General features: G+C 37.6%; 1 protein-coding gene across 2 annotated transcripts; it reads right to left on the bottom strand.

The window, feature by feature from the left end:
- Window positions 1-1,059: 1,059 nt before the first annotated feature.
- Window positions 1,060-25,361, bottom strand: TARS1 (threonyl-tRNA synthetase 1). Of its 2 annotated transcripts, XM_059173741.1 has the most exons (19): window positions 25,189-25,361; window positions 20,602-20,682; window positions 18,651-18,841; window positions 15,208-15,331; window positions 13,525-13,646; window positions 12,918-13,035; window positions 12,597-12,661; window positions 12,426-12,504; window positions 11,628-11,774; window positions 10,407-10,505; window positions 9,116-9,282; window positions 8,040-8,202; window positions 7,797-7,934; window positions 7,039-7,116; window positions 6,761-6,861; window positions 6,567-6,671; window positions 4,897-4,969; window positions 2,576-2,690; window positions 1,060-1,592 (listed from the first exon to the last, which is right to left on the bottom strand). In XM_059173741.1, the coding sequence occupies exons 1-19, from the start codon at window positions 25,243-25,245 to the stop codon at window positions 1,444-1,446; spliced, it is 2,172 nt and encodes a 723-aa protein (XP_059029724.1). In that variant the 5' UTR covers window positions 25,246-25,361; the 3' UTR covers window positions 1,060-1,443. The 2 variants fall into 2 exon arrangements, with proteins under 2 accessions (XP_059029724.1, XP_059029725.1); XM_059173742.1 differs by lacking the exons at window positions 20,602-20,682; window positions 25,189-25,361 and adding an exon at window positions 19,544-19,635.
- Window positions 25,362-27,922: the final 2,561 nt, after the last annotated feature.

Below are 27,922 nucleotides of genomic sequence, written 5' to 3'. Positions count from 1 at the left end.
TGATATAAATTTTTTCATACTGAAGAAAAATTCAAATTAAGATACTATGAACTATAAAGTAACAAAAATCAAATACATGATTTTCAAATGAATCAAATTTTGGTGTCATGACTTAGGAAAGCAAAGTTCTGTTTCAAATATATTAGTTTTTCTCAGAATACATAAAAAAGTTCATTACAAACCTGTCAAAAGCTAAGTCTTAAGACTTTTACTAGCAAGGCCTAATTATAAAGTTCTTTAAAAAATCCCTATGATTAGAGGTCTTATCTCCTTTAATAAAGTGAGGATTAATCTATGCAAAGTGACTTCATTTTGAAGTGACCTTACCAAACAAGCTACTGGGGTTATTAGAGAACTGACATGCTGTTGCCCTTTCCAGATGACAGTATTAAAGAGGAATTAATATCTGTTCACACAAGGAACTCCTTATTTTGTGGGGCTCTCCCAATCATCACTTACTGATAGAAAATTCAAAAATGATTCCTTATGAGAGGATAGGAAATTTGTACAACCAGGATGCTTTGGTGCAGAGCAGTCTTCCAGCCCCCTGTATTTCTTTAAAAACTCATCTTCGGGGCACCTGAGTGGCTCAGTGGGTTAAAGCCTCTGCCTTCAGCTTGGGTCATGATCCCAGGGTCCTGGGATAGAGCCCCATATCGGGCTCTCTGCTCAGTGGGGAGCCTGCTTCCTCCTCTCTCTCTGCCTCCTTGTGATATCTGTCAAATAAATAAATAAATCTTAAAAAAAAAATGTTATAAAAACTCATCTTCATCTTAAAACCTTGTGCAAATCTACTTTATATTAGATCCGTATTTGGTTCTAACTGGTGTCATCTGAAAAGAAGTGACACTCCTAAAAGTTGCCTCCTAGGCCAAAGAAGCAGGCACCCAGCCCATCCCCCACTCTGAGAACAGCAGTCCCACCAGACAGACATCATATTAGAAAACATTAAACACTGAATCACACAATTTGTTCCAAGCAGGTGTGTGTATATATATATGTATATATGTATACATATATATATATATATATGCAAAGATCAGAGCATTGAAACTTACATGAATTCAAGTTTTTATTTTTACCACATAATCTAATTCTGGTCTTTTACTTTAATCAAATCTGAAAATTTTTGTTTTTCAACTTCATTAAATTTATAAAAAACATTGTCCCACATTACATTAAAGCATTCCTCATGCTTTATTTCCAGTGCTCCAGTGTTTATTTAACAAATAAAATCATTTTGTCTTTTAATTATCTCCTTCAAATACACATTATCTAAAACCCGTCTAGGTCACAAAATAGGTTGATCCTGCTGTCACCCATGTAGACTCCACCGAACTACTCCAAATTTGGTATAAATTGATGTTCTCTAGAGTATAAAATTAATATTTCAGAAACACTGTTCATCCTTTCCCAGTGAGCCAATCTGGGTCAAGTTCTTCATTAAAACTCTTCTTCTGCCTGTCTGCTGCAGGACTGCTTGAGCTGCTGCAGCCGCTCGATGGTCTCAGCAATCGTACGTTCTCCGTGGACCTTATTATCTCTTGTACGGATATTAACGGTGCTGCTGGCTTTCTCTTTTTCCCCGACAACTAAAACAAAAGACATAAAGCTTTATTAGGTGGAAGGATTCTTCTCAAACATTTGAACAGAAATGATCCGAGGACCTAAAAGCCACCATGTAGCTTTTGATTTTTTAAAATGTTCAAATGAGCTATCAAGCCATGAAAAGACACGTAGGAATTTTACTTAAATGCCTATCACTCACTGAAAGAAGCCAGTCTAGAAAGGCTACATACTGTATGATTCCAACTATATGACATTCTGGAAAAGGCAAAACCATGAAATTAGTAAAACAAAAAAACAAAACAAAACAAAGCAAAACAAAACCCCTCAGTGGTCATCTGTGGTTAGGAAGAGCGTGTTTTGTATGTGGAGCACAGAGGACCTGGGGGGAACAGCAAAACCACAATGGTGGAATCTCATTATATATTTGGCCAAACCCACAGAATGGACAAAACCAACAGTGAGCCCCTATGTGAACTGCGGACTTTGTTAAGAAGTCTACCAGTTCGGTGCAGGATGTTGGTAGTGAGGTGGGCTGTGTCGGTTTTGGGCAAGAGATACACAGGTAACTTTGTCCTTTCTGCTCAATTTTGCTATGAACTTAAAGTGTTCTACAAAATAAAATCTATTTAAGAAAAAAATAAAATAGTCAGGTGACCATGTATAGTTAAACAACCAATTTAAGAATCTTTTCATTTAAAAAAATAGATCACTTTACAATGCTTCAAACCACTGTACTTACTGAGTCACTTAATCCAGCCAACTTAATAAAAACTTACCATATAAAAAGAACAGGAGATAAAGGAAAGAAGATTTTTATACAAACTTTTAAACAATATTCTTTTTTACACCAAAATTTCCCTTTGTTATAACAAATGAAAGAACTTCATAGTGTAAGAATCTGGATGAGAGGAAATTAAACTATCAACCACAATTCTCTTAAGTCTCAAGATTTCAGTGTCAATTCTTAAGGTTTGGCAGGTTTTCTTCAGTAAGTTTCCTTTCTTACCTAGGATGAAGTTATATTGTGCTAACTGTGCATTTCTGATCTTCTTATTTAACGTACAGCCTGGATCCAGATCAATGTCCGCCATGAATTTAGCATCATGGAATTGCTGCCGTACCTATTTAAACAGATACAGAATTCTTCAGATTTAAAACAAGAATTAGATTTTGACCTTGAATGATTTTATTTAATGTATGATTTGGACAGTCATGCAAATATTTAAAAAGGAGCGCTACTAGATACATTGAAGCATATATTATTAATTTGTGACTTAGAACTACATTTTCAAAAAATAAAAAGATATATTTTGCTCTTGAGAGGTAATTGTTTTAGAAAACCCATAAAAATCAGAACTCAGGCAATCAGCTAACTTTAATCAGCTCTCTTTACAAAAGAAAAAAAAATCCCTTTGCAAACATAAATTCACTTAATGGCTGCCAAGAAATAAATTGCTTATTAGTCTCCGTATTAATACATAGTGATAGATATCCAGTCTACCACAGAATGTAGTATCTCTAATCTCTCAAATAGGCAGCAAGGTGGGAAGAGGAATTCAGTCCTTGCTGTCATTTGTGTGCGCTCCGCATTTTAAAAGAAATTGATGATAGCACAAACAGGGCTTGATCTGATGAACCAGAGATCATGACCTGAGCCAAAATCAAGAGTTGGATGTTTAACTGACTGAGCCACCCAGGCGCCCCAAAAAGAAACCTTCCTAAGGTTCCTTCTTAAGGAGCCACAGGCAAAGATCAAATTGGAATTTCCCGAAATAAACTTCCAGGAATCTAAAGTTGGCTATTTACATTAGAGATTATTATTCCATGCCCTTTCTTTCTCCCCTAAAAAATACTAGTTCCACTTAACCGTCTTAAGTTTTTGTACATTAAATAGTAAACAATGTTTTTAGTATTTTTCCTTTCTACAAAAACTCAACACTATGTTAAATTTTACTATTTGTAAATCAAATTAAACTATATTAAAATTGCCATCTACCTGATAACCAATTACCACTAACAGGACACAAGATTTGAATAAACCAGTTTTACTTCATTACTAGGCTGTTAAGTCTACATGATCATTAACCAATAGAGATTTTTGTTAAGTACACAAATTTCAGAAGGACCTCAGAAGGGTCCTTACACACAGTTTATTAAGAGTGCCAGGACAGGACTATAGTTTCAACTGTATGCTATTTTAAAGACTAAAACACCAGTGTTTTAGTTTCTTAACATGGGCCCTTACATGCACGTAAGCTGCACTACTCGGGGAAGTGGAATGATAATCACAGGCTGTTTAGTACCTCTGGTTTCTAGTCATTAAGTAACAGCAGTAGTGCCCCCCCAACCCTGTCCACTCAACACAGCCAAAAAGCCATGCTTGCATAATTCGAAATGCCATCCCCACCACCGATGGAATGGGAGAAGTCAGTATTGGCAACAATTGAGAAATGAGTTATTTAATTATAGACCTTTCTCCTATCATGTGAACTTTCATAATGCAAATAAGAGAAAGTATAATCAATTAACCATGGGACATAACTGATTTTTATCGTTTACAACTAAAAACTATTGTTGCAGTAACAGAAATACAGTATGTCTGAATGGTTTGCTTTTCAGGTGGTCTAATGTTCATGAATTTTTTTTAAGGACAGTTAAGACCTGGGTGTATTTTTTCTGATGACGCAGAAAGATGATGGCTGTGAGGTTACGATATTGTTCTCTGACATTTAGATCTGTTTTAACCTTTATTACCTTTAGCTTGCAATTATAAAACAATGCTTATTTATAACACAACTTCTAATGATTTGAAATTCCTTGGTATGGAATTGTCGCTATAACAGAAAAGACTGTTCTCGTCTTTAAGATGTGAAGTATGAATGGATATTTATGAATCTATATGTAAGGTAGGTTTTTGGTGGGTAAGGCAAAACATGGGTCTGGCACCATTAATCTAAAAAAAATTTACAAATAATTGAAGAAATATACATTACAAATATGAAGAAAAATTACTCTCTGAGTCAAAGAGCAACTTAAATTGCATTATGCACCTGAAATTACATATCATACTGCATATATGAAATATATAGCATTCACTATTTCCTCATACTAAACACTAAATATAGAATAGTATATAAAACACTATCCAAATTATGTCTTCTGATCATGAACATGCAGGAAAAGTATAAAAGAGGTAATGTAATCTATTCAGAAATAGTAACATTTCTTTATACCACCTTGGCTTGATCTACCAAGGATATATATCGTAATGAGATTTAAAAAGCCAAGTGACAGTAAATCGAAAGAAAAGCTGTATTTAAGGATTACCTTTTGGGCATATTCATCACATGTTGGTCCCACTGGAACTACCATTACCTGACGAGGAGACAGCCAGAAGGGCCTTCAGAAGAAATTAAAAATATTTAATGTGGATTGGGACCCGTTCCTAAACAAGGACGGCACATTTCTTAGCTTACTTCTCAGTATCTTTTCCTGAAATATCCAAGAGCCACATTCAAAACACTCTCCCCCTGCCCCTTATATCCAATAAAGACTAAAGGGAGGAGACTGAGGGGCGGAGAGAGAACCTTAAAGCAAGAAAATCCACAACTAAGGTCTGATTTACTAGGCAGATGGCAAAGCACATCGAGGGCAGGGACTAGGCCTCATATTTCGACCTGTTCTGTTTCTCAGGGAAACAGAACCTCATGCACCAGAGGCCAGCGGGGCTAACAAAGAAGTTCATTTCGTGAGTCACTGTTCAACATTCTCTTAGTAACTACTCTTCCCGAGGCACTGGGACCAGACTGTGCCTTCAGTCATTCAAGATCCATGCCGCAGGATTCAGGAAATTGTAACTGACAATAATTGGTGATGGTATTTAATAAAAATGAGTGTTTTCACTTTTTTTTTTTTTTTTGAAAGGCAGACTGCCACCTGTAGCGCCCTGTTTATGTCCGTAAGTCTTGCAAGCCTGACCACCCTATGTTCTCTTATGTTCTCACTTCTTTTTAAAAAACTAAGCATTTGTAATTCTACCTGTGGAGTATTTCAGATGTTAAATTCTCACTGTGCTGCAGACATGTGGTCTAGTACTTCTCTTCATCACTGCTCTAGTTTCAGTTGTCTTATTACAGCAGGGATAAGGCACTAAATTCTACCGGAACTGGCCGGCGCAACCAGCTGAGGATCGTCCTATTCTCTAGAAACCATGGAGAGAATTTTTTCTATATTCGATTTGGTTTTGTGAAACAGAACTAAAAAGCGATGATCTCTTTTCACTTACAAGTATGACGAACTCTCCTTACAGACTGAACTAACTGAATCAGAAATAAAACTGAAATGACTACAACATGTAAAATAGAACAGATTTACATTTTACAAAAGTTTTGCATCAATACAATCAATACAGCAGACTCTACGTAATGGGTGTTTTATAACCTTGTGTGGCTTTCAACTGCCCTTACAAATTGTGGGCCCAGACAAAACTGCTTAAAAATAAAATCGAAGTCATGGGCTCATTTCCTGCCAGCAAAAGCATAATGTTGTAGAAACAAGACAAAAAGTGTTGACCAGTTTGGAGTCTGTACTTTCAATTAAAATAGTAATTGGCTTCGAAAGGATGTCAAAATAGTTGCTTATTATGATCAACAATACTCAAAGAGGAGAGCCCAAAGCCACTCTTGTATACTCAGACAAAAACGTCAAAACCATACTAATCCCAAAACAACAAATGTGCTTCTTAGTGTATAGTAGCTCCTAATTAGAAAGTATTACATAACATTCAAACAAATCAAGTTCTGAAATAAATAAAATCACTAATAATTATTCTTAAAGCAAAAGTTATGGTTTCGATTATGATTCCTTAGTGAACACTTGCCATTAATTAGAAGGGACGAATCAGATCATTCTCCTTTTTTACTGTATAACTAAACTGTACAGCAGACATTTCTTCTAGTCAATTTACATTGTTTGGACAAAAACAATGAAAAAATTACCATTTGCCACCAAAGTTTTCAGTGAGGATTGCAATCATTCTTTCCACTGACCCCAAGATGGCTCTATGGACAATCACTGGCCTTTTCTTATCATCACCATCATGGCTACATAGGAAAAAAAAAATTGTTTTACTTTATGTATCCCTTTATATGCCCCTAAAGACATATACTCAGAGCAGACACCAGAAACTCACCTTACAAAAGTGAGATTAAATCTGATGGGCAACTGAAAATCCAACTGGATTGTTGCACACTGGTGGTACCGACCAATCGCATCTTTAATCTGTATATCAATCTAAACAGTAAAGATTGGGTTATTTTAAATTGCTGTCTATATTAAAGCTGAACTCAATAGTTATAACAGGACTGGCCTGCTTTCTTTCTCGCTTTCTCTCTTTCTTTCTTAACTTAAAGTAGGTCCTCTTCGCCCCAAAATAAAAATCCCATTACTCAAATATACTTTCATACTGACCTTTGGACCATAAAAAGCTCCATCTCCAGGATTTAACTCCCACTTCTCACCAAATTCATTCAGACTGTTTTCAAGTTGCTAAGGATAAAGAAAAATGATTTTTATTTTGTTCATCTGCAATTTCCCTTCCCCCAGCCTGATCTAAGACTAAAACTATAGTAATTACTTTCACGAGTCCCTGTGCTCTCTGTTAGAATTTCGTCCACTGAACCACACTCACATACAAATTTCCTTTTCTGAGAAGTAACTGACACACATCACTGTATAGATTCAAGAAGTACACCACAATGGTTTGATTTACATATACTGTACAATGATTACCATGTTAGATTCAGTAAACATCCATCTTCTCATAAAGACACAATAAAAAGAAAAGGGAAGAAAAAAGAACACATCTCCCCGTGACGAGAACTCCCAGGATTTACTCTCTGACCATCCTTCCTGCGTACCATGCAGCAGTGTTCGTGACAGGCATCATGGTGCGTATCATGTCCCTGGTACCTGCTGTTCTCATAACTGGAAGTTTTTATCTTTGGACCACCTTCCTCCAATCCCCCCCTTCTGTAAATTACAGCTCGATGACTGAAAATATATCAACTATTTATAATCTAAAATCATACATTAAAAAACTAGCTTGCCCAAGCCTAGGAACCATTTCAATTTTCTCTTGCTTTTAGCCATTTAAAGAGGCTTGGGTTTCTTGGAACAAGTTCATTTCCATCAAATAGTATTCAAGTATACTGAAAAACAAAACTTACTTTCTCAGCTTGATTCCATACTTCAACATCTCCAAGGAATTTTTCTGGACGGGTAGACAGGTTCAGTTTAAAAGAAAATCCAAATACACTATATACCGTACGTAGAAAATCCAAACAACCCTTTATTTCATCCTCAATCTTTAAATTAAAAAAAAAAGAAAAAAAAAAAAAGACAAGTGGTAACTTTCCTTGACTTTATTCACAATTCTTTCAATTATTTAATCCCACAGAATTTCATACTACCTGCTCCATGGCACAGAATATGTGAGCATCATCTTGCTGGAATCTTCGTACCCGTGTAAGTCCCGTAAGCGCTCCTGACAACTCATTCCTATGAAGTACCCCAAAATCAGCTATCCGCAGGGGCAACTCTCGCCAGGATCTCGGCCGATGATCAAACATAAGGCTGAAGGAAAAAGAAAATTAAAGCCCACTGATATTTAATTTCACAAGCATAAAACATACAAGCAACATTTCTCAAATCCTGGAGTTCATAACGGAATATAAGTACTTGCATGAGTAAACCAGCAAATACATTATAATACAACCATCCACAATTAACAGAAGATAAAAACCGATTCCCGTGGGTCTGGAGTCAAATCCTTGTGCTCAATAGTTCCATTAATTTGAGGACTGCCCTTAATGCTCGTATTAAATAAAAAAAAACCTTGGCTCCATACTAATCATTTAATACACTGGAAACTAAAGACTGCTTTCTTGTCACTCTCAAAACTGCTTCAGTTCTGTCTGTCTGAAGGTGTTTCAGCAACTTTAGAGAATCTGGGGAAACTAAGAACAAACCTCGTTGGCTCCCTGACTTACAATCCAGTTCCCTTATGGACAGTCCTCTCGGCCCTCAGCTCCGAGGCCCTGCTGCTGGGAGCTGCAGACACCGAGCGACCAGAGCCACAGCTTCTTCCTAGTCTTCCCTTGAAGTCACTCTTCAGCTAACTTTCAAGGACAGAAAGTAAAATAACTGCAAAGCAAGGCAGATCTCCCAAGGAGGTCGATTCATTAGCAAGGTTTTAAAAGAACATGTTTAAGAAAAAGAAAACAAACAAACATCTAGAGAATTCGCTGCGCCCACATTCAGTCTCCCTGTTTTATATACTCTCTGTTCGCTGCTATCACCCCACTGCCATTCTTGGATATCTACATATCTGAGGATCTAACTGTGCATGAAAAATGTTTATAATATCATAATAACGTTGCATTTAAATATTCTCCTAATTGCATAATTTGCTTTAAACAAAAATACTTTCAAAGGAGGGAGAGTAATCCAGGACCAACTGCAGTAAAGGAAAATCTTGGCGCAATACCAGTGTCCGGGACAGTTCATGGGTTTCAGGGCAAACAGCTCCTTCTCCACCTCAAAGGAGAACATGTTGTCACTGTAGTGCTGCCAGTGGCCCGACGTCATCCACAGCCGGCTGTTGTAGATGTTTGGGGTGACCACCTCCTGGAATCCTCGTTTCCTATACTCGCTCTGTTCGAAAACACACACGATACACATGCAAGGAACAGAGAACATCAGACTTCCGGTGGGAGTAAGATTTAAAAAGCAGTTTTATACTATCTAGGGAAATTCAAGAAGCACACGTTACAATCCAGAAATTCCACTTGGAGGTATATACCAAAGAGGAAACCCCTGCACCCATACATAAGGAGGCCTATCAAAACTATGCTATTACTGTATAATCAGTAATATGAGAAATCACATCAGTGTCTACCAGTAAGGAACGGGCCTAGCGTGGGTCGTTAAAGAATAAAATAGCAAGTGAAAATAAGCAGGATTTTAAAAATATTATGATTTTTTGCATTATGAAGACTGATACACGATGAGACTTCATGTATGTAAATCTGAACTCCACAAACACATAAATAATTTAAGGTACATACGTATGGGTAGATATAAAATAACATGAATATATGCTAACTCTAAATAGTAGTTTCTTCTAGTAAAGGAGGGAAATGAATAAAAGGGGTCCTAAAAGAGAGTTTTTCCTTTACACTGTATGTATTATTTTACTTAAATAAAAAATCTGAAGCAAGAAAGGCCATTGCCCATGTGTGGTAAAGCAGGTGGTGAGTATGCAGATGGCCGTGGTATTATTCCCTACAAATCTGAATAAGCCGGAAAGACTTTGTATTTTGTAAAGAATAAAAAAGCAATGTAATGACTAACTTGTTTTTTTGAGGAAAATATAAATTGTCAAAGAGCACACAGAGTTCCCACTTAAAGTTCACCAGCTTCTCTGTTGAGTACATACACATGTAAAAGGATAAAGTCATGTATTAGGAGGAAAGAATTTTGTTTTTTGTTTTGTTTTGTTTTTTAAGTAGGCTCCCGATGTGGGGCTCGAATTCATGACCCTGAGGATTAAGACCTGAGCTGAGATCAAGAGTCTAGACGCTTAACGGATAGCCACCCAGGTGCCCCAGGAAGAAGGATTTTTAAAACATTTTATGGAAATTCACACTTGCATTTTCATTCTTTTAAATGTTTCTTCTCAAATACAAGATTATCTTTTCCTTTCAGAAGACCTTATTTAATATCATCAACTTATATCCTGAATTTACAGAAGAAAATAATGAATATGGTTTATTTACCCTGATGAATTCAATAAGAGTATTATAAATGTATGCTCCCTTCGGCAGGAAAAAGCAGCTTCCAGGGCTGAGTTCATGAAAGAAATATAGTTCTTGGTCCTGAGTAAAAGAGAAGCAAAAGAACGTTTCTATATGCACATAACATCAACATAAACTTCAGTGTTCCTGAGTTCAGAATATGACTATGGTATCTTGTATTCTAATGTATCCCGTTCCCGAATCAAAGAAAACGTTAACGCTTCTGGTGCCATTCAATAGCATAGAATCGCAGTTGATTTGCAACTTAGCATGAAGTACATTCTCTGCCTGTTACATGCCTGAATCCAGTCAAGTTTACCCAAGAATGACCTGGAGCAGGGGTCTTAGTTCTTTTCAATTATCCACAGCGGGAGCTCTCATAGTTTTAATACCTGAAACCTCTGGGATGTGAATCTTGTTTCTTTTTTCAAAGTAAGAGCAGCAGGAAGGAGACCAGGAAAATGACAGTGATAATCAAAGAGAAGATGCTGATGAAGTTGCCTGATTTTGGGTCTCGGTGAAAGCAGCATAACCTCCAGCCTTCTTGCCGACCACTCCCCCAACAAATACCCAGAATTCTTAGGGAGGGGCCCCACCAATTGTTGGTACTTCCTTACCACTGGAATTTATTTTAGGTCACCAAGAAAGCAGGGTAGGAGATGGCACAGAGCGAACACAATTTTAGAAATGCCATGTTTTTATCAAACCTAACTTCTAGTTTAGAAAACATTAAGGGGTAGAGGGATAAAGAAAATGACACCATAGTATCCCCTGGTGACTTGCTATGTCACCTTGGGCAACAAGTAGATTAATTTCAGGGGAAATCCGTTTCCATGTCTTTAAAATAAGTCAGTGAGACCAGGAATGTCCAAGGTTATCTCTCTCTCAGCTCTATGAAACACTGCTATGCTTCTCTTACTGTGAGCTAGGTCATCAGCATTTGTTCTCAATACAAGTAGTAGTTAAAACGAGTCTTTGGGTGGTACTGAGTACATCATAGAAAGATAATGTGGACAGTAAACAGTAAGATAACAATAAGATAATCAGTAAGTAATCTATGGATTATATAGAATATAGCAGAATAGCTACTAGAAAGCCACAGCATCTTTTTAAGAGGAAATTCCTAGTACTTAATACAACTGAGTTACAGATAAAAATAAAGAAAATTCAGTCTAGAAACACTATTACTCTCTTTTACCATACCCTCCCAATTTTCCTATGATCTCGGTTTTTAGCTTCCTCTTGGAACTTCTCCCATTCTTTCAACATTTTAGGATCTGGGAATGAAATGCCGTAAATTCTCTGTAGAGTCTCCATATCTGCTTTGCCTTCCCAATATGTGGAGGAATTCTGAAAACAAAGATTAACCATGAAACAATATTTAAATTTGTTAATATCTCACTTACTTTGAACTAGATGTTATTTCTTATACTGGTCTCTGAGTCAAATTTATAGCATCGTCATGATAAGAAAATTACCTCCCTCTCAACTATCCACTCAAAGCACAACCCCATGAACATGAGATGCAAGCCACAAGATGATTAAGCAAAAATGTAAAGTAACCAACAACAAAAAATCTTAAAATGACCCAGTTTAGTTTTATAATTCAAAGTGCAACTGAATAATCACTCATAAAATATTTATGAACTGGCAAAAACAGGCAGGACTAGTTTGGTTAAAAAGCACAAGTAAAGTAATTATTACTTCAGACAAAGGGCAAAAGCAGATACTAATAGTGAGTTTCAAAGCTCTTAGAACCATGACCGTGTGAGTTCTGGGAATTCCCTAAAGCTCCATCTCCATGTGCTCCGGTGATGGATGGTGAGTCAGTCACCATTTCAGACTTTCAGTTAAAAAAGACTAATGACATTGAGCAATTACTAGGATGAGGAAAAAAAATCCATCCCTAAGTTTGCAACGGAAAAACAGGCAGAAAGAGAAACCAAGAGAACCTATACTAGATAAATACATTCATACAGTCTCTAAAGTTATATTACTTACTTTGTGTATTTTCAAAGTCTTAATTTTGCCAGTATGTCTGACATGAGGACCCCGACAGAGGTCTATTAAAGGGCCACACCTAGAGATAAAAAGAAAGGAAATTTTAAAAAGAAAGACTTAAAAAGACATATATACCTTTTAGTTACATTTAATGACATTTGACATTCTCACCTATAGACTGTGGTAGTTGGAGTAGTCACTTTTTCATTCAGTATCCGGCACTTGAACTTATTGTACTAAAAATAGGAAAATTGTTTGTTTAAAAACCCTCCTTTAATTTTTATCTCTAAATACTACAGCTGAAATATAACTCAAAATACATCTTATCGAAGCACTGTAGGAAAACAAGTATGTCAATACTTCATGTTTTAAAAACACATGTTTTTCTAAAGAAAATGCTTCAACTTAATACACTAAACCCCAGTGTGACAACTTCAAGTAACATTACAGAGGAATACAGAAGTGGAGACTGTATGTTACAGCTCAATTTACCTTAAACATTTCCAGTAAAGTTTCTTTCTTTACTTCTAGTCTTTCAAAAGCTTGCTTTTCTTTAATGATTTTTTTACATAAAGCCTCCAAAGAAGAGAAATCATTGCTGGACACACCCCTGAAGGAAGAGGAAGTATAATTAATCTCTTTCCACTCTATTCTACTCACCTAGTAGCTTGGTGAAAGATTTCTTTAAAAAAATGTGAAGAGTTTTAAAATAAGAAAAATAGACCCTTGTGTCATATATTAGAATTTTAAACCAGGTATTATTATTATTTTTGTATTTTATATTTTCTGTGGCTTCTACCTTGGTCATGATGGAGACTGTTCTCACTAATGAACCCTCCCTCCACCACCGCTATGATCGGCCTCATTTTATTTCCCAACATCCCTTAGGTCTCTACCTCCACTGATCTACAACAGAGCTCTTGTAAGTTACTAGTACTTCATAAGTTACTACAACACTTCAAGTTTTGGTAGTGGAAACACTTGGTGACTATTAAGCAGTAAGCTTATTATCATTCCTTCCTTACTGAGAGCTCTTTAAAAATAACGTATGGACTCTGAGTAACTCCGAACTCTTTTTTTATTCAGTTACATAACTTACCCTTCTTCAAGGTACATGTCGTAATAGAATCCATTTTCTATTGGTGGGCCATAACATAAACATCCACCATAGACTCTTTCCATGGCTTCACCCATTATGTGAGCACTTGAATGCCAATATACCTGAAAACACAAAGAAAAATGGGATGGTCTGAGTTTGAGCATATATGCTGTAAATTAATATGGCTGCCTTAAAAAAGAGATATATAAAATTTACTACAAATAAACCTAAGACATGAAAAAAATCTAAATTTATAAATGTATAAACTTTGGTGTGACTCTACGCAGAGCCAAATAATTTAAGAGGGTTTGAATTACTAAGTTGCATTTGTACCTTAGAGATCATCTGGTTTTGTTGTTTCCAAACTAATTAAGTTAAATTCAAATTAGCATCATTAATTAAAAGGGATAGACCCTGGTCCCTGAAAACAATTGCCACTCACAAAGTGACTGTCTTATTGATGGTAATGACTCAGGGTCTTTTGAGACAACAAGCCCATATCCTACCTCCCACATGCTATGCTGTGGCTCTTATTGAGATGTGGGACATTTTAAGAATAACACTCTTTTTCCTTATTGGACGCAAACAACTAAGGTGCTATAACTTGTCCCCACAACTCATTTATAAAACACACGGACACACAATATGGATACTGAAATCTGACAGCAGCGTTGCTGACCCTTGAACAATGTAGGGGTTAGGGATGCTGACCTTCCATGCAGTCAAAAACCTTAGTATAACTCATGACTCTTCAGAAACCTAACTACTAACAGCCTACTCCTGACCCGAAGCCTTAGTGATAACATAGTCAATTGACACAAATTTTGCAGGGTATATACACGTTATATACTGCATTGCTACAATAAAGTAAGCTGGAGAAAAAAAAGTTATTAAGCAAATCATATGGAAAATACATCTATTTTATCAAACAATACTTACATTTATTTATAGAAAAATAATCTGTGTATTAGTAGACCTACACAGTTCAAACTCATATTGTTTAGGGGTCATTTGTACTTGGTTTTTAAGGTGGTCAGATGAGTCAGAATATATCCAAAGTTATATTTTTAAGATTTGGAAGGTACCGAAATGACTTTTTAAATTTTCATAAAAAACTTACGGAATGCAGAATACATCTGAAAACCACCAAAACACATATTTAAGTAACTGTCATAATAAAACAAAATATTTTATTTTCCTTTATATGGTATACCATCCCGGAGAAATAAGAAGAAAACCTTGCCATCAAGTGCAGGCTGATTTTTATAGAGCTTTCAAGCAGATTTGCATTTTAAGATAAGGAAAATATGGAAATTAATTATTCAATAGGGACAGTAGTTTAAAGATGTGTTCAATTTTATTTATAAGATCTATACATACTGCTTAAGTGTTGACTGACAGGGTAAAGGAATTTTTATTTGCTTTGCCAATTTTTAATAAAAATCCCAGAACATTTTTCTCACTGAAGTATCCAGTAATGAAAATAAATTTATTCAAGTTCACTTCTTAAATACACAAGGCATGCTCTTTTATGCTGCTTTCCTAAATGAAAGATATAATAATGATTTCAAATATGATAATAAGATACCAGTAAACTCTAAACCCACTGACAGTGGGAGCAGGAAGAGACTGGAAACGTGAACCTTTATCTTGCAATTCAGTGACTGCTAAATAAAAACTTACCGCTTGAGCTTCCTCATCCTCAAATTTGAGAAGCTCCAAGGTACAATCTTCCTCGAGAGGACGGTCTAGGTCCCAGACAACCTGATTCACTTTAGCGATCACAGTGTTGTCAGCCAGGCCTTGACTGAAAAAATATACACACAAGCATATATATATTTACAAAAGAATGTAAGAAAGAATCTTCTGTAGTGAAACACTTAATGTGAGAATAAAAACGGGAAAATAAGCACTATATATATTCTACATTAACACTACATATGTTATTTATATGTATTACAGCTTTCTGAAATAAAATGGAAAAAACAACAAACTCCCAAAATGTACCCAAGTATAACTAGAGGATCCCCCAAATCTAGAATACTATTACTTTACATTTAATGCCTCTTATTTAAGCAGACACAACTGTGATAAACAAACAATTTTCAGCAGTTTGATTAATCTTTTCATCTCTCCCAATAAAGTTTTCCACAAAACCAAGCTATTTAGACTCCAAAAAAGAAAAAGAGGGGCTACTGAGTAACTCTTCTCCTCTCCCTCCTGCTTGAAATCTGTAATAGCTCTTTTCCGTGAGATAGAATAAATTCTGTAAATGCCTAAGATGGTATGATTTCTAGCAAGCATATAGGTAAAATATAGGACTATTCAATAAAACTTGTTTATAATCTGGACTTAAAAAGTCATCTACACACAGACAGCACAGATATAAACTATCACCAAGCGATTAAGACCACACAATCAGACCACACCAAGTGTAAGAACCACAGGAATTCTGAGGACTGGAATGCAGCAAAAGTCAGATTAGTGTGGACAAGCTTTGAGAATTAAGTAATGAGGGGCTGAAGGATCGCGGCCTGCACAGGAAGAAAAGGAGAGGAGATAGCACTCTAGACGAGGGAGATGTGAGTTAAGAAAGGTTCAGGAAGCTGCATGGCTAGAGAATTGAGTAAGATTAATCAGATGATAGGTCTGAATGGGCAGCTAGAGAAGTGACAGTCTGTCATAGCCTAGACACAAGCAGACAACACTCCACACTGTGAAGGAGAAGTCTGCCGTCTTTGTATTGTTAGTCTTAAATAAACCTACCACCTGAAAGCTTCAGCTGACAAGCCTTGTAGGGCTGGATGGTTCCCTCCTTATTCTGCATAAGTACAACTAAGCACATCCAACCTCCCCCCTTGAGAAAGCAAACTATTAATTCCTATCCCATTTTCAAATTCACTGAATTTCCCACAGATTACATCCAATGTTTTCTTTCTTTCTGAGCTCATATAAAGCCAGTAAAATGAAAACCATATACACACTTCATAACACATACACAGATCTGGCAGAGAGAAATGTATTTTATCATATCAGTGTAAAAGTTTTCAGATGATTAAAGAATTGACCAAAAGGTGACTAATAGTCTCTGTATTCTTTGGGAGAAAATGGCTTTTATCTCAGGGCCCAAAATGGTACATTGAGATGTTAACAGCAGTTACTTTAAAATGTAGATATGCACAGAACATATTAGATCATCTTTTTCAATTTTCCAAAGAAAGGATAAAGTATTTAAACATTCAGATTTAAAACAAACAAAACTTCAAAGAAAAACCTTTTGAAGCAAATGGAACACGCCTTTTTTTTTTTTTCTTTCCTTTTGTATTCACAACTGATTATCCAAACCTTTCAACAGTCTGTTACTTATGCTACAATTCTGTACACAACAGCCAAGAATTTATTCTGGACTTTTGTAAAAATGTCATAATGCACCCTCACTTGCAGATCAGTTTGCCTTATGTAAAATTTTGCAGCTCTCAAAAAAAATATCTTCTAATCGGTTACTTTATGAAATTACAATGTAATCTGGAGGACAACACTGTAGAATGTAGAGAAAAAGTTCCTGGACTAATAGGAGCCTGAATTAAACCGCTACAATCTCAATGTTCAACAACGGAGGAAGAGCTATGTAATTCAGGCTATCAGTTACATCTAAAATGAAAGGCTGAACTTATATTCAGAGGTCTATCCAGTTATTTATGATCTCACATGGAAATCTACTTAATATTACAATTTTCTTCATACTTCCTCTGGAGTAAGATAGAAGTACTTTAGATAGAAGCAATGGTCAAATTAACAGAAACACTCCATTTTCTTTGTAAAAAGTACTAATTAGTGTCCACGGCACAATAAAGATTCATGGCTCATAGGCCAACTGCTTCTACGCTCACCAGCTGCATCATCATCATGGGCTTCCCACTAACCGGCTAGGCTGGTTCCCAAACCTCTTTCTTTCTGTACTTGTTCTTTTAGGCCTTAGGTTCAACAGTACGAAACTGATGATAATAAACCATTTTTAACAATTACATGGTGATGGCAGGTGGTTGAAATCAACATATAATGAATTAGTAAAAACAGAAATAATTACATATATAGGGTGAAGGATATAGCGAATATATATTATATGTTTTAAATTAGAATGTTCAAGAAAGAAGTTGGCGAACTTTTTCTGTAAAGAGCTAAATATCTCAGACTGGGCCACACATGGTGTCTCTCACGTCTTAGTTTTCTTGTTTTTTTTTTTTTTCAGACCATTTAAGAACCATGCTTGCTCCGGGGCTGGACAAAAGTAGGCTATGACCACAGTTTGCCCATACCTGGTATGAGACAGGTGCATCAATTCATGCTTTCCCATCTGTATCATTTCCTATAAACAGTGATTCATCCCAATCATATCAGAGTTAGAAAGCTTGAACTGTACTACAAAGTTTGCATCTAATTCTGTTATTTCTTCCCAACCCAATACAAGTTTTAAGATCAGACATGTTTCTTTGGATTTATAAAAATAGTACATTATTTTCATGTGTCATATATCAGCTTCTTAACTTCCCCATGTGAGATGTTCTACCTTCATTTTTAACTTCAAAACAGATATTTAAGTCAGAATAGGTGAAACACTGTCTACTTAGTTTTGTGATATTTACAAAGTAGAAGAATTAATAATATAAAATCCTTTGTCACATAAGAACCAAAGTGGACTCTCTCAAAAATTAACTTTGAATCTTTTTTTTTAAAGTAACTTAAAAAAAAAAAGATTTTATTTATTTATTTGACAGAGAGAGAAAGACAGAGAGAGCGCACAGGTCCACACAAGCAGGGGAAGTGGTATGCAGAGGGATAAGGACAAGCAGGCTCCCTGCCAAGCAGGGATCCCAGGACCCTGTGATCATGACCTGAGCCAAAGGCAGACGCTTAATAGACTGAGCCACTCAGGTGCCCCTTAACTTTGAATCCTGAGTACAGAGCTCCACAGCATTTTGATTTTTTTAAAATCCCAAATAATATAAATTAAACATTAAAAACACAAACAGTAACATAAAAATATCATGAAGATAAAACTTAACAAGATAATAAAAAAAAGAGTTTAGTTATAAACAACAGAAGTTGAAGACAGGTGTAACTTTTACCTAATTCCACAAGCAATTTGATATGGTGTAGTTTTCCAGGATTCTGCATTGACCTGTTTACCATCAGGCAGAGTGACTTTAATCGGCTTGCTATCTTTTTCTGCCTTCTCAGCCAGAATAGAATCGTGTTCTGCTTTTAGTTTATTATACATCTCAAGACGTGTGTTAATATATTCAGGCCAAGGATTCAACTGCAAGACAAGAAAAGAGGAAATAAATGATTAGTAAGTATTTGCTTTCCTCTTTAGAAAAAAGAAAGAATAAAAACAGACAATACAAAAATTATGATTACTAACGCAACATGGTAAATGGATTGCCCAAATCATGAAGCACAGCTAAATCTTATCCTAAAATTAAGGTAAGAAAAGGAATTAAAAGCTGTTTTCTTCTAATTTTTACTATAAGAAATTTTTAAAAAACAAAAAATATAAATAACAACAGACACGTAGCTGTCAGTATCTTAAATGGACAATTATTACCATTTGCTATTTGCATAAGGTGATTTTTTTTCCTTTTAAGGCGTCCTCTGAAGGGTTTTTCTATCTAAATGACACATATAGTTATAAATAATACTAGAAATAAAATGGCTTTTCCATTTTGTTTCAATCTTGTTCAAGGAACTGTCTGTGTAGCTGGTCAGACTATAAGTTCACTTACAATTCTTAACTAACCAACTATAAATTTATTTGACTTAAGGGCTCCCATTCAAGGAAAATTCTCTCCGAATTCAAAGAGAAGAATAACACCTGCACCTTGCGCCTGGAAGGGAGGTAAGACAAGTACATAAGTGATGGGAGCACAGAGGAGGAGGAGGAAAGGTCTTGGACCGCTCACTATGAACTTTTTTCCAGACAGATCATTTCAGACACATATGGCCACATTTTGTACTCAACATATTCTCTTCAGAAGGGTCCTTTAATTGCACCTTTTCTTTCCTCTTTGCAGGCTAATTCTCAAGCTGTGATGGAATTAACACGTACCACTGTACTGAAAACATGAAAAACAGATGAGGAAACATACGTATTTTTCTATTTACTTGCAAATTTTAAAATTCACAACCAACAACTTCCCCCACAATTACAGCGGACTATAATGAACAAAACCTAAGAGAAATGGCTGGGTGGGGCTCCAAGCAACACTTAGTTCTTGATCACCTACCAACTGACCCTTCAGCTTGAGCGACATGGCATTAGTAAGAGCAGCTCTGTAAAGCCGGTTTACTGACCTACAGGACACTTCTAGAACGCCTGCTCCTTTGTGCTTCCACATCCTGGTGATTTTCTAAGGAGTCTCTAATAAAATGCAATGACTAAAGCAAAAACTGAAACATGGTTCACAGAAGTTCAACTTCAAAAATAAAGTGGGAAGACGAGCTTAACTGGCTCAAAGCAGAACACCCAGAAACCAGGTTGATTCTAGGCTGACTTTTGAAATGCCACCTACAGTCAGTGAGAGCTGGAGGAACTATAAGCATTTTCTTTACAATGGCAAGGCCCCCAAGGAGATCTATCTGGCTCAAAACCAAACCCTAGTGGCAAGTCCTTGTGGAAACAGTGTGCATGGGTCAAGGAATTGGGCCCTCTTTGATATCTGCTGCATTCAGTGTAAACTTAAACATCGAGTCTCTACCTCTTAGTATCTTATTGAATGAAATGATCAGACAGCTGGCATCCAAGCTGGCAACTGAGTAATTACCAATCCCCTTCTTTCCAGCTTTTTTTCTCTGATTTTTATATCTAATCCCACAGATTATCTTTCAATCCTACTTCAATATACTTTTCCTTTTTCAATAAATAGCTGCGAATCTTTTCCCTCGCTCAGACTTTCCTTTCCTAATTCTCCTCCCAGAGTTTCCCACCTACTGCCATGTAAACCATCTACAATCTTACACAGATTAAGTGTGAGACCTGTCACTTGTCAATCTTTGACAACGGGGCTCTGCAACACTCACCTCTGCTCGGCCTCCGTCTCCAGATCCTTCTTTGTTCTTCTTCTTGCCTCCATCCTTTCGCTTCTCCTCCCCGGCACCTACCTACATAAGCAAAGAAGAAATAAGATTTTATATTCTACTCTAATCTGACACCCTGTCATGCTGCACCCAGAAAAGTTCTGAGGATATTATTTGAGCACGTATTTAAAAAAGGGAGGGGTGAGTAATGTGATTTCAAAAGACAAAAAATTTCACCACTGACAAAGACAAATTAACAACTTTCAATAAGCACGTCTTAAAAAAGTAGAAAGGAGTTATTTGATAATAGTCAAGTTTTCACATTTCCTTTATTTTGCTTGTCCTGTGAGTCTCACTTCAGGTTTGCCTGGACATATACTCAGTATATGGCCACAAAAAGGCATGCAATTTATTCAGTTATAGTATTTGCAGGAAAAAAAAATTGAATCTAATATATAACCAACCACTCTACAAGTACTACTCAGAGACTGTGCTCATAGATTTTTGTTAAACCCTAAGAAAGAAGCCTAATCCCTACAATGTGCAAACTTAATCTCTCCAGGGAAACTAAGGCACACACATGTGAGAACCTCCCAGAGGAGGAAAGAGTACAGCTGCAGCATTATGATTAGATGTTAAGTAAGTTAGGACAACTAACTTTAATGAATGAAGATTTTAACAGACTGGATTTTGAGAATGGAGGAAATAAACTGGTGGAAATGTTGAGAGAGAGAATGAGAAGAGAGAGAATGATAAAACCAGGCTAACGAAAACAGAGTGTTTTAGGAAATCATGTCAGTTAAGACAGACAAGGGCTTAGACAGAAGCAAACACTTCTATCTTATGGGGTTTTGGGGTTTCCGTGAGGAATAAGTAGAAGTACATGAAGTCATAGAAAGTTTTAAAGCAGTAAATCCGGTGTAAAAAGGCAACCAGCTGGTCTATCCTGGTGGTTGTCAACCAGAAGAACATTCTGCCCCTAGCGAATACCTGGCATTGTCAGTTGACACTGGTTGTCCCAACTGGGGGGTGCAATTGGCATACAGTGGGTAGAGGACAAGGATGTTATTAAACATCCCACAATGCACAGGTCAGCCTCCCCAAACACAGAATTACCCAGTCCACAAGGTCAAGAGACCCTGACATGCATTATAGGATGCTGTGAAAAGTATCTTCACAGAAATGAACACCTTACTTCAGTGGTCAGGCAGAAACACCCTAAAGCAAACTGTATTACAAAGTTTTACAATGTACAAAGTTTCCCCACAAACAATCTGCATCTAGTTCTCAGCAACCCTGTGAGATTGACATCATTATCGTTCCTATTTTACACATACAATTAAATCCGAAAAAGCTAGATGATTTTTCTAGATTCACACATTAAGTCACAAGAAAGATACGCATCCAGGTGCTGAGAGCAGTCCACTCTAAGGAGGAAAATGATCATCAGTAGTGAAGGAGTTTTGAGGGTAGAACTGGGGATAAGAGGGGGGGGGGTCTTTATTACAGTTTTCTGTATATTTGTGGTCTTTGATTTTATTTCCCAACAGTTTTACTGAGATACTTTCCTACATCATACAATTCACCCATATAAAGTATAGAATTCAATATTCATTCAACTATCACCATGTTCAGTTTTAAAACATTTTCATCACCCCAAAAGGAAACACTGTCCCCATTAGCAGCCACTCCATTTTCTCTTCTCCCCAGCCCCTGGCAACCACTAATCCACTGTTTCTATGCATTTGCCTATTCCCGGCACTTCATATAAATGGAAGCATATAATATGTGGTCTTTTTGACTGATTTCTTTCACTCAGCAGGATTTCAAGATCACTCATGTTACACACATCAGTACGTCATTCTTTTTTATTGCCAAATAATATTCCACTGTTTATTTACCCATTTAACAGTTGGACATTTTGAAATGTATTACTTGTATAATTTAAAAAATAAACTAAATTTAAAAATATGACTTCTAATTTCAAGCTGAGCTAAAACTTTTCCCACTCTGGGATTCTGGATTTCACAAACTTTTCAGGTTCATTTATAGTCAATAGATAAAAAATGAATAAAACTTACACCTATCCCAATCAATAAGTACTAACCAATAAAGTTATAAGACTCTCTATATGCCTTTGCTCCACTGTAGAAATGATGCAACTAGTTAAGTATCTCTAGGAAGAGGGATGAAATTGAACCACAGGTGTGCAGGTTTAAAATGGAAAAATAATGAGATACTTCTACTTTTCTGATTGTATGTTTTTGGTTTTAGTTGTATGGATATTTGTCAAATGAACAGGAGTAATGGAAAAGAAGGAGAAAATTAACAGAAAGGTTTTTTGTGGTCCAAATACCTCTTTTTTAAAAAATGAGAATACGGGCCCAAGGAGAATAAAGTATTTTGCTTATTTGTATACAGTTAGTAAGTAGCAGAGCCAGGACTTTTAAACAGGTTACTCTAGAACCCTGAGCTCCAGTCCATCTTTACTACAACAATAAGGAAGATGTTTGGCAACTGTTCTCTATTTCCAACAAAAACAGAAAAAAAATCTGAGTTTATGCATCATGCATTTATGTACAAGCAATCTAAAATTTCAATCCAAAAGTTGGAACTGTGAAGAGAAGCTACACAATTACCTTCCTCAGGGATATTCAGGAGTTGAAGGAAAAGTACCTATACAGACTATGGTGTAAATTCAGACCCAGAGACTGGGACAGGTCTTCGGGTATGTCCTAAAGACCAATAGTCTGATTCAGTATCTGTCCCTGACTCATTACTAGGCAGGGGACAGGAGGTAAGACAGCACCAGAGATAGAAGTATTGGTTACTGAATATTGGGTTTGAGCAAGGTACTTGTTCTTTGCCGGTTTCCTCATCTGTGTAACGAGGATAACAGAACCCAATTCATAGTTATTATAAGGATTGAAAAAGCTGAGTTAATGCATGTAATGCATAATATAATACCAGACCCCCAGTGAGCACTCAATGCTAGGTATTGCAGAGAAATCATGTTATCTGCTAGCTCTACATCAACTCCAATTAAGAATGGCATAACATAATATTTGTGGACATGGAAAGTTGTTGACTATAGACTATTAAGCAAAAAAAGTAAACAAGTTACAAAACAATAAAGATACCATTTTTAAGTGAAAAATATAAATGGAGAAAACTCTATGGATAGGCACCATTTATCACCTTAAATTTCATTTATGCAGTTTAGAAATATGCACATATGCATTTTCCCCATTCTATTCCTGAGTTAGAGGACATCTTTATTTTACTGAAGAGAAAACTGTTGCTTCTATGCGATTTATCCTTTCAGAGTTAGGGCTGAGGCTGTTTTAGCTTGAGACATCACCACTTCTCACTTGGACTACTGCAACAGCCTCCTGCTTGTGGCCTCACCTCTTTTCAACACACCTTCCATCCCAATGCCTGAATGATCGTTAATTAAAACTACAATCCACACTTAATCATTTTCCTATTTAAAAACTTTCACCTGTAGAATACAATTTCAAGTGTCTATCGCCTGAAATCCTCCTAAGAGCTGTGGCTCCCTCTACAGACTGATCCCTTGCAAGCAGCTTAAGGACACTTCCTGGGTGTCCGTTTTTACTGCCCTTGCTACCTTTACCTGGGAAGCGTTGCCATGCCTGCTTTACCTGGTGCACTTAAGACTCGTTCTTCCTAAGTGAACCCAAACGAGCTGTGCCCAAGCAGAGTTAGGTGCTCTCTCTTTCTGAAATCCCACACGGTTGATCACATTGCACAATGATTTTTTTTTTTTCCTGCCTCACACACCAGGCTGTGAAGTCTTTGCTATCAGGCATCACTAGGTCCTTTTCACCTACTTACCTTCATCTCCCAGCAGTGCCTGGCAGAATGAACCTAACATCTGCTTGATCACTTAAAAAACAAAACAAAACAACTCATCCTAGTGGTGTGAAAGTGACCTGGGAGTTGTTCCTATGAAGCAGATGAGACCAAAGTCAAAGTGCAAGGCTGAAATCATCAGCAGGTGTGAATGTGGTAAGGCATGACTACAGCACCAGGCAGGGGAAATGTGTAACCTCTCTAAGACACCCGGTCTCTACCGCTTACTATAAACCACCCAAACTGGGTAAATTGGGTCCGATCTCGGGGACTCAGTTTTCCCTTTCTTAAAGTGAAGGGAACCCCTACGGGGCTTTAGGATTAAACAAGGTTCTGCAGTGTTCTTCCCGCCTAAGGTAAGTAAAAAGCATTACTCTGGGAGTCCCGTGTCCTAGATTCTAATTCTGTCGCGGCTTGTAATTGGATGTCTGGCTCTAAGCTAGTCCCTCACTCAGGATCTCAGTTTCTTCAACTGCAAAAAGAGGATGGACCTAGAGATGACCTGCAAGGCCCCGCCCTACTTTATAAACGGACACTCTCTCCCCGAAAGAGGCTCTGACTCCTCCAGGAGCTCCACTGTCCCCCTCGGGTCCCTCCGACCCACACGGCCCGACCCACACGGCCCGGGCCGCTTCCTCCTTCCCGCCTGGTTGGGCGCGGTGGACACCAAGCAGAGCCCCCAGCCTGCCTCCGGGTCCCCCTCAGTTCGCTCACCGGCTTCTCCTCGCCTCCCATCTTCCCTGAAGGGCTCCTATCCTTCTCTTCCGACATCAACAAGCCACGAAGGGAAGACGGAACACAAAAGTGACGCTCTAGCAGAGAGGAGAGCCGAAGCCAGTCACAGGCTGGCTGGGGACCCGGGAACACTGCGCTTGCGCCACGTGGCGCGGAAAGGACCAGCTGATGCAATCGGAAAGCGTCCAAGCCCCGCCTCCCAATCCGTTGGTTGAAGAGTCAGCCAATCGACAACGGGGAAAGGCGGGTCCTTCCGTCTCTAAGCCAATGGAAAATCTTGTTGGTTGATAGCCCTGTAGGAAAACAGAGAGCGGCGGTGTGGGAAAGGGATCCGAGGGTACAGGTTTTAACCCTTCCCTGAGCCCAGTAGTCCTTAATTCACTTGCGCCTTCTTCCACGCATACTCTGCCCATTAGTCAAGGACCTTTCCGGCCACCATAGCGAGTGGGAGGGACTGGGTTCAAGCCTCGGTCCCTATTGCTTGGAAGAGTCCGGGGACAGAGCGCAGAGTTTCCTACGGCTTCTGCCCGGACTGACCTGAAGTGCCTGCCGAGTTGTGCGGCCTTCGCGGGGACCTCTGTAGCGGCGAATGGAGCTCTCCTAATAGCAGTTCAGGTTTCCCGAGACCCGCGCCTTGATGATCCAGGGATGAGCGCCTTTCCTCCGATATCCCTTAACACGTGCTTCGGCTAATCTGTAACGCGTCAGAGAGCATTTCCAAAGGCCCACGACTTAAGGAAATAAACGACTTTGACTTAAGGAAATAAACGCTCTGACCCCAGGGTTCTCATGCAGAAGCCTCAGTGTTTGGAATCGAATGGGCCCATTTTTTATTTTACTAGCCAATTCAAAAACAATTACTAACTTGAAATCGGAAGTGCAATGAGCTCATTCACAGTTTATATACTTCATCGCTGAGTTGTACGGATTTTACTTTTAAACAGCAGCCCTCGACAACCCGCCACCTTCAGAGTCACCCCTCCACAAACAACAACAGCTTTCTAACCCGGCATTCCGTTTTTCACATGGCACCAGGATCGTCTTTGCAAATACAAATGTGATCACAGCAGCATTCTGCTCAAAACTCTTTTAAGAGGCTTTCGTTTACTCTTAGAATAAATACAGTTACGGCTTTGAAGGCCTCTGATTGCCCGTTCCCTATACACTGAACTGGAACTATTTTCCTTATGTGTTCTCCCACAGTTTTGTTTTTGTAGGTGCCTAGATTGTTCTCCCCATCCTCTGATCTCTGTTTGCCCCCACACTCTTTTTGCCTGTTGAGCCCCTACTTCTCTGTCAGATCTCAAGAGTCATTTCGTTAGGGGAGCCATTTCTTGACACCCCCCCCCCCCCTTACTGGAGGGACCAAGTCTCCTGTTACATTTGCAGAGAGCTTCATGTGGCTCTGAATATGCTAGCACCATCAGATCAACTTCACAATTTAAAAATTACTGTCTCTTCGAAAACTTAAGGAAAGCGCAACGTGTGTATCTTTTGCCAGCATCTAGCAGATGTAAACCTGGCACAAAGTTGTTCAATAAGTGTTGAGGGTGTTAATAAGTTTTGAGATAAACCTTATTTGAAAAATTACTTCTTAATTTGTATTGTCAAAGAAAGAAGCCAAATTCCCTAAATTACTATATCTCGGAGGCTCATAGTAAGAGTAGATTATTTCGCCGCTACAGAGGTCCCCGCGAAGGCCGCACAACCCGTCCTAATTGGCGGGTGGTCACCTTAAGAAGTTCCAGGAGTTTTGTACAATTTTAGTAGACCTAAGTAGACCAATCTGACTTATATTTGAATTATAATGAGAGTTAACAAGATCTAGTCTTACTTCCCAAAGTAAAAAAAAAAAAAAAAAAAAAAGTCATGCTCATAGTATATACGTACCTGAATAGTACGCTACTTTTTAATAAGAATAACAAGGACCAGAAAGATTGAGATTACTGAATTTTCTAGACGAACAGTATAGACTAACAATTGCAGACTCCTTTTACTGCTATGCAACTTGGCATGTAGCAGCTTCTCTTAACCCCTTATTCTCATTCAACCTCAGAATCAGTCTTGGTCTACGGATGGCAAAAAAGATAAAGCAAAAATCTACGAAGTTTCAATGTGCTCTGATAACCCAGGCGAAGCTGTCAAAATTAGCGGCTAGTGTGGAAACCTCTCAGGGAGATATGCCAAAGGCACAGTGCCCTCTAGTGTTAGGAAGAGATTTTTAGGGTTAGCAAAGATTATGAGAGCTTACAACAGATCCCAGATCCAGAGGACAACAAGCTGTTTTTCTACTTTTGTCTATTTACTCACAAGAAAACTGTTGATTGACATCATGTTATAGCTGATGCTCTCTAACCTACATACATTTTAGGGCAGTGACTCAACAGCTCTGCCTTGAGAAGCGAAACAATCATTTATGAACAAATAATAGAAATGTTACAAATAATAGAAGATGACACATAATCAACTTTTTAAAAATATGAATCAGAGGAGATTCAACTTTATAATAATCTTTTATTCATTCACGTAAAAACTTTTTTTTAAAGGAAATATAGTATGCAGCAATGGAGGATATACATGGAAAGTTCTGCTTTGATATGAGTACATCTCAGAAAAACACACAGCTGGGACATGGCCAGGTAAGTATGAATCTGATTACAGGGAGAATGGGGAAGGATGCCCTTTTTGTTGTAAGAAATAGAGACTTTAGTGA

This window comes from Mustela lutreola, chromosome 5 (genome assembly GCF_030435805.1).
Source record: "Mustela lutreola isolate mMusLut2 chromosome 5, mMusLut2.pri, whole genome shotgun sequence".
Classification (NCBI taxonomy): domain Eukaryota; kingdom Metazoa; phylum Chordata; class Mammalia; order Carnivora; family Mustelidae; genus Mustela; species Mustela lutreola.
This window is presented reverse-complemented; position numbering and strand designations above follow the sequence as displayed.

Excerpts from the sequence above, each read along its gene's own strand:
- TARS1 (XM_059173741.1), bottom strand. The coding sequence starts at position 25,245 with ATGTCGGAAGAGAAGGATAGGAGCCCTTCAGGGAAGATGGGAGGCGAG. Across the intron at positions 12,505-12,596 it reads CCAACTACCACAGTCTATAG|GTGTGGCCCTTTAATAGACC; the intron begins GTGAGAATGTCA and ends TTTTATCTCTAG. Across the intron at positions 10,506-11,627 it reads ATCATAGGAAAATTGGGAGG|GACCAAGAACTATATTTCTT; the intron begins GTATGGTAAAAG and ends TCTTTTACTCAG.